This window comes from Dermacentor silvarum, chromosome 7 (assembly GCF_013339745.2).
Source record: "Dermacentor silvarum isolate Dsil-2018 chromosome 7, BIME_Dsil_1.4, whole genome shotgun sequence".
NCBI lineage: Eukaryota > Metazoa > Arthropoda > Arachnida > Ixodida > Ixodidae > Dermacentor > Dermacentor silvarum.
The window spans coordinates 61850429-61857701 of record NC_051160.1 but is presented as its reverse complement, the minus strand read 5'-3'; the positions used below and the strand labels follow the sequence as shown (position 1 = coordinate 61857701).

At 46.9% G+C, this 7273-nt stretch overlaps 1 protein-coding gene across 1 annotated transcript; it reads left to right on the top strand.

Annotated features, from left to right (window-relative positions):
• Positions 1-802: 802 nt before the first annotated feature.
• LOC125946771 (uncharacterized) lies at positions 803-7152 on the top strand. The gene is made up of 2 exons (XM_049670758.1): positions 803-1447; positions 6628-7152. The coding sequence occupies exons 1-2, from the start codon at positions 890-892 to the stop codon at positions 6736-6738; spliced, it is 669 nt and encodes a 222-aa protein (XP_049526715.1). The 5' UTR covers positions 803-889; the 3' UTR covers positions 6739-7152.
• The last annotated feature ends 121 nt before the right edge of the window (positions 7153-7273 follow it).

Genomic DNA, 7273 nt, shown 5'->3' with positions numbered 1-7273 from the left:
CGCGCGAAACGGGCTTCGCTAGGCCAGTGTAGCTAACGCTACAATATGTCATCCACATCGCAATGGTACAGCCACTTGTCGTGTGTTCTCCCGAGAAGCAGCTCGCTATACGAAGAACGGGGCCGCGAACAGCGCCGGGAGTCTGCCCGCCGCTGTCGTTCCGCCAACGCTAAACGTTTCCGTATCTTCATTGCTCGGCATAAAGCAGCTCGTTAAGCGACACATAATTGCGTAACATAGTTCACAAACACTTTAAAATACCCGCGTGATAAAACCTTAAGATAAACACCGTGGCCACGCCTTCTCAGCTTCGCTGCTCAACCATCTCCACAGGATGTAAGGGACGAAAATGTTTTATGGTATATCAAATTGAACTTCGAGCGCACTCTTCAACAGTCAAAAGTGCCGATTGGCTTCAAGGTACGATGAAACAAGGAAGGTTGGCTTGCAGAGGTTGGTTTCTTTAGTTCATGCATCCTCCGAGTGTCTGCATGCAACATAAATGTTGCATGCAGACACAGAATGGGGAATTGACTTTTTTTCTCTCTAGCTTGAACTATGTATCATTAATCCTAGTAACCATGGAGCAAACATAAAATTCATATTTTCTCCCCTATGCAGAGTATAACGGTGCCTTCACGAATCTCCTGGACCAATCGGGTGTTGCGGGTGCATGTGCAAGAAATTGAAGGTAGAAGAAGAAGAATTCACGCGGCGAGCGCGTGGCCTCGCATAGCTCGAGCGTCGCCTGCACGGCCTATCGAAGCAGTCGGAGAAAAGGATTTCGTTCGCCCATAAAATGTAAAGATTTATTGTGGACTTTCAACTTGGCTTACTTGTCTTTAGGAACCTCTCACGTTGATAGCGGCCCCTACATTGAGCTCCAATAATGTCCAGCCAGCAATCGAAGAAATCATGTGGCAGTGAAAAGACTGACAACCACCACCGTCACCGAGAATCATGCAAGGCCAGCGACCAGATGCACAACTCCTCAACCGATGTTCTGCCTCCCAAAGCGACCACCACATCATCAGGAGAAAGAAGCGGCGTCACCACGTGCGATCCTGGTAATGCCTTGAAGGCCGATGCCACTCAAATGGTGGCAGACGACTGTCCGGAGGTTGGAACAGCGTCAGCCGGTGTTCCGCACCTCGAAAACCGTGCCGGAAACGTAGTGGGATTGTGGTCCACCGACGTCCACCTTGCCAAGCCGCATTCGTCCGCGGAAACTGACTTCCCGCGTCTCGAGCCGACGCCTTCGCAGCCTCCACCGACGACTACAGCGGACGCTGCCTCTGCGTCACACAGAGTGAGTAACGGGAACGCCGCTGGAGGACAACTGAACGCCGAGGCCATTGGAGACCAGGGTTCGCAATCGACAGATGCCCGGTCACGTCAGCGCTTGATCTTGAGGCGAGCAGTCACGACTACCCCCGTTCAAGAGACGGTAATTATCGTGTCACGAATATTTTGCGGGCGTTCGTTTTTACCTTTGGTCATTTGTGTCTTGGCATGTGTTCTGTGCTTCACTGAACAACGCCAATATTTTTCTGGGAAGAGTTTGCGTGCCTTTTTCTTGATAATAAACATAGCACAGCTACAAAATAGTGCGTATATAGTCTGATAGTGGCGTCGTATGGTCGCACTTCTCACAACACAGCTTGGTTGTGTCATTGTTCAAAGATGGTTTCAGCTGAATTGAGGCAGTGTATATCGCCTAGTGTAATGCCATAAATTGGCCGTGCGAAAAAATAAATAATAAATAAAAAAACAATGGAATCTTTGTCGTTTCGCTGCTCATTCCCGTCATTTTAACAGGACGCTATAAATCTGGAGGTCATATCAAAATACATACGAACTGAAATATTGTTTTTCTCGACTGCAATGCACCTCTAGGTAGCGGATCTTTTAGTTAGGCTGTGAAATATATATACTTTTTAAATCTCCAATGTTCTTAACACAAGTACAAAGTCTCCAACGGAAAGAAACTCAGCAATAAGTAACATCGCAGCTCTGCAAACTGCCTGTATCAATACATATAAATTGGACAAGCAAAACATTGGAGGACGCTTAACTCTTTCCCTATCGCGCCCATTGGGTATCGTTAGCGCTCTATCGAAGGATTGAAACGCGGCTTTCGAAACCTAACGCGCCGCTCACGGAAATACTGTGCTATCGGACGTGAAGGAGGAGAACTATATTTTAGTTTTCTAAGCACTTCGCTTTTTTCCTGCCAAGCGGCGAGTTTTAAATGCGCTCCCTAGCGCTCCGAAGTTTCGCGATCGTCGAAGCAGAACGCAAAAATGTCCGGCTCCGTAAACGGTGCGCACGCTTAGGGAGATCGCTGATATTACGATTCCGCTGCCTCTGCGGCTGATCATATCAATACATCGAATAGCAGCGAGTCAGAGTACGCTGACGTTTCATCGGACTTTGAGCCTGAAAGCGACGACGACACGCAAACCAGGCCAGAACATCGGCGGCCGCAGCCCGGCACGCCCAACTGTAGTGCTTGCAGTTAAATTTTTCTAGCGAAATACCTGTTCAATGAAAAAGGTTGATTTTTTCGGAGATAGTGCCTAATAGACGGCAATACATTTTGTATATCTCATAATTTTCGTAACATTTTTTTCGTAGTAGATGCCAAACGTGTTTTTAAAACTTCGTTCAATTTTATCGCACAATCTTGATTTTAGCAATTTATATATTTTTATGACATACATCTAGTTAATAAAGCTTTTATGTGTGAAAAGTACATTCATTTTGCTTTCTGTTTATGTATTACATGAAATATTGAGTGCAGTAGTTCCTTCAGAAAAAGAAAACATCTGCCGTAACATACAAAAAACACCTATTTTCCCCATGGTATGGAAAGAGTTAAGCTTCGCCTTTAAGAGTGGAACGCGACAGAAATCAAAGATCCCTGAATGCCTGTCAGGCTTCCCGGAAACTGCAGGTTCCTTTTTTCTCCACCTTCGTCTCTGCCGTTTTACGCTACCGAGGAGGCGAGCGCCATCTGAATGGTGTTTTTGCAATAACCTACCCGGACGCATCACTCTATGAATGGCAGAAATGCTGGTAAAGGGGTTTGTCTTTCAGTTTCCTCGTAACAGCATTATGTTTTCTCGTATATTCAACTGTGACATTTTTTTCTCCACCTTCGTCTCTGCCGTTTTACGCTACCGAGGAGGCGAGTGCCATCTAAATGGTGTTTTTGCAAGTAACCTACGCGGACGCGCCATTGTATAAATGGTAGAAATGCTGGTAAAGGGGTTTGTGTTTCAGTTTTTCCTCGTAACAGCATTATGTTTTCTCGTATATTCAAATTGGAATGCGACGCTATCATGCCCGAAGGTTGCGGTTAACTCGTACTTCACGATGTTTCTTACGTATTTTACTTTGAGAAATCCGATGAGATCACTAACGCCTCTGCGCCATGCGGACGGCCGGCGTGATCGGCGTGGTTCGGGATGATTTTCGCCGCCAAGGACGCCGGCGCTTACGCCGACGGCGACACCAACGCCGGATTTTCTGCGACACGGGGCCCTTAACGTGAGAGCGTTAAGGGCTTCTCTGAAATATATCACAAATTTGTGAGTAAGACTTTTTCAACACCATCGTCAACATTGCAGTAATGTCACTTAAATTCTTATATCGAACACACGCAGTTCAGAGATAAACGATGTCTGTTTTACAGAGTAAGCTGTTATGAGTTCATTCCAATTGCCGTTTCGGTTTGCGAAGGTGTCCCCACCGCTGCTGTCCGTCGCAGCTATCGTTACGAATGAGAGAAAATTCATTTCTTGCCGGGATGGAGCCCGGTAACTCTGCGTGGGAGTAAGCTACTCTACCGACTTTACCAGTGCTTGCTAACTGCCGCGAAAACACGAACTATGCACGCGGCCTAGGGCGCAAGGAGTCACGCGATGTGAGATGCACGCCGCGTAGCCTCGATACGTGCACAAATTGGATTGGAGTTCTATATTATTGTACCAGGTGGCACGCCATGTAACATTTGCATAGGTATAATGGTACAAGGTACACACAGAAGTTTTGAAGAAGAAGAAGACGTATACAAAAATATCAGAATGAAAAACGTGCACAGCATACCTAAATAAAGCAAGCTGGCTAGGTGACTATTTGTCACCTCCCCGTTTCGATGGGGATGCCAGTAAATCATCATCATCAGCAGCAGCAGTAGCAGCAGCTGCACATGTCGCTTCGTATGCGACATGTGCGTTGCGTAGTCTCAATAATTTTCATTCTTCGGTACACGTTGTGGTGCCTCCTCGCAAGGTACGAACCGCTGCTCAAGAAACGAAGCATAGGGCTACGCTAGTAGCTGCTACCAGGCAACGTCCGAATCAGCAAGCCACGGTGCAAAGAGAAGCACAAGCCGCACCTCGCCGTCGACGCCGGGCGGACACTTGAGTTCATTCGTGTGAAAAAGGCACAAAGAGACTTCGCCGCGAAGATCCTCTAGAGCGTGCTGCCGAAAATGGCGTTGCTAAAGAGCGATAACGCGTCTTGTGATGATCGGAACGTCATCAATTCACCTTGCGCCGCCGTCCGCAGCAGTTCGTGCCGCCGCAGCGTTGTTGTTTATGATGGTCTAGGGAGCCTACATGCAACGCTATATATATATATATATATATATATATATATATATATATATATATATATATATATATATAATGGTTCGATAAAATTTCATAGCATTTATAATGACACCGGGCTCCGTGGAGATGAGCAAGTGACACAATGCCTACGCCTACTTGAACAACTCCCAGAGCAGTTTCTTCGTGAATTTTCAAAGCGATAGCGTTAAGGGCCCCGTGTCACAGAAAATCCGGCGTTGGTGTCGGCGTAAGCGCCGGCATCGTTGGCGGAAATAATCATGCCGAAGCACATCATCCCGAACCACCCCGACCGGGCAGTCCCTTCGCGTGGCGCAAGGCGTTACCGAATAAATTTGAATTTCCCAAAGTAAAATCCGTCAGAAAAATCGTAAAGTGCGACTTAGCCCCAACCTACAGACGTGATAGCATCGGATTGTAATTTGAATGTGCCAAAAAAAAAGCCTGATAAGCAGCCAGGGATCTTTTAATGCTGTCACGTTCCGCTCTTAAAGGCGAAGCTTAAGCGTCCTCCAAATAGTTTTTTTTTTTTTTTTTTGCATTACCGATTTCCTGCAATTTAAAAAATCTGACGTCCTAAATCAAAATATTGCGTGTCAGGGTAGCTAGAGTACAACGATCTTTCTGATTTATAATGTTTCATTCAAATCAACCTCACAGTTGTCTTATTTCCTCACAGTTGTACGTGTATTTAAGTACAGAAATGCTTAAAGAATGAGAAGTCTGTGCCTAAAACATTCACCCCAGTGGGAAACGTGTGAAACTGGATAAAAGTTACGAAAAAATCGCGTGAAGTATTTGTGGACAGTCATGCCGTCACAAGCTACAAAAAGCACCTGTGAAATGTGTTTCCAAATAGAGAGGTCATTTGAAAACGCAGGACGCAGCATAAACATGGCAATCCCCGACGCGGAGTTGCACCTTCATCACTGTTTCTCAAACGGGTTCTCTACTATAGCAAAAGCGAGGATGTCGTTACCTTTTCCACGTACATGGAGATGTTGCTTTCAGCATTTATTTGTGCTCTTTAACAAACATTTTCGTGTATGTAAAATAGCATTTGGTTACACAATTCAACTTAAAAACACCTTCACCTGTCTTCGGTCAGAAGAGACATCTAGAGATGTAAGCGCAGGACCACGCTGGCTATCAATGGCATTATCCATTGTAACTCAACCCACACTTATATTTTGCCGATAACAAAATAATTGCTGATCATGAGTCCAAAGGTACAGCTGCGAGCGGAATTTTCGTGTGAAAAGGTGCCTGATCATTTTTCTTTTTCATCAGGAACTTTGCATGCAGTCTGAATATGAGTAGTGTAGCACATCTGCGCGTTTGCGATGAATTCAATAGAACGAAACACTCGCCCTATGAGCCGCTGTGACAGAAGAACAATTTTATTTCTGATGCCTGGTCTCTCAACTTTAGCTCCCGAAGGTGCATTTCTGGCAACTTGTGAGGCGGCTTTTTGGACTCACGCGCTTACCTTGCCTGCGATAGAGGTTCGAGTCAAAGAATGTGTTCGGCATCCTTCTGTCCTTTATTTTCCTTGCCAAAGTTTACTGTCACATCCACCGCGGTGTCTCCGTGGCAATGGGATTTTGGCGCTAAGCATGAAGCCGTCGTGCAATACTCGAATGAAGCGGGCGCATTGTCTACAATTGCCTAATTAATCCAGAACGACGACACTAGAAAAACCAGTGCTGCTTTGTGACCTGAAGAGAAACCAGTGAATCAAACAACCAACCAGCCGGCCTGCCAGCCTGCCTCACTGCCTACCTGCCAGCCGTTGCTGGGGGTAGGTTGGTTAGTCGGCCGGTCAATGGTGGTTACAATTTATACCGAATATTAACACCATGCTCTGGTCAAGACGCACATGAAGCCGGCGACTGGTATCTGCCGCAGTCCTTTAATTCCATTTGCATGTTTGCTTCAAGAGCCCGAAAGCACTTCCATTGCTGACACCTACTTATCCCGACATGTCCAGGTTTCACCGTGGAAAAAAGGTTGCCACCAGGGGAACTCCACGAACAGCCAGGAGGCAGGCGGCTCGCTCTCCGCACAGCGCCATGCCTCCGTTAAGCACGTGGTCTCCTGACACGCACAGCATGGTCACCGCCGAGGGCGCGTACGCGTCTCCGGACGTATTCGGCAGTGTGATGACATCCAGTGTGAATCCCTGTCTTGGACGGGCCCTTAGGCAAGTCCCCCGATCCACTTCTAGCACCAAGCACAGCCACAGGTCAACAGGAGGAGACGCAAGAGGGCAACTCTGAAGGAGGCACGGTGACCGAGGGCTCGTCGACTCAACGAACACGTTCCATGACGACCGCTTCGACTATAGGGGTGTCGCGGACGGGACTTCAAGACACCGTGACGGGTCTCAATACGGCTCAACCAATCATGCAGACTGCGAACACCCCATGGCGCCAACGGTCCAAGGCATATTTAGCTGTGTCGCCGGAGCTGGAAGAATCCTTATACGAGAGGATGGCTACCATCGTAAGCTGTCCGAATCTCCATATGGAATTCTTTGCTTACTCTGGACGTTGCTTTTAGCATCACTTCAACAGAGATCGCTGATTGTAGGCAGGAAATTTTGTAGTTCTTTAATTCCAGACAGAAGTTATAAT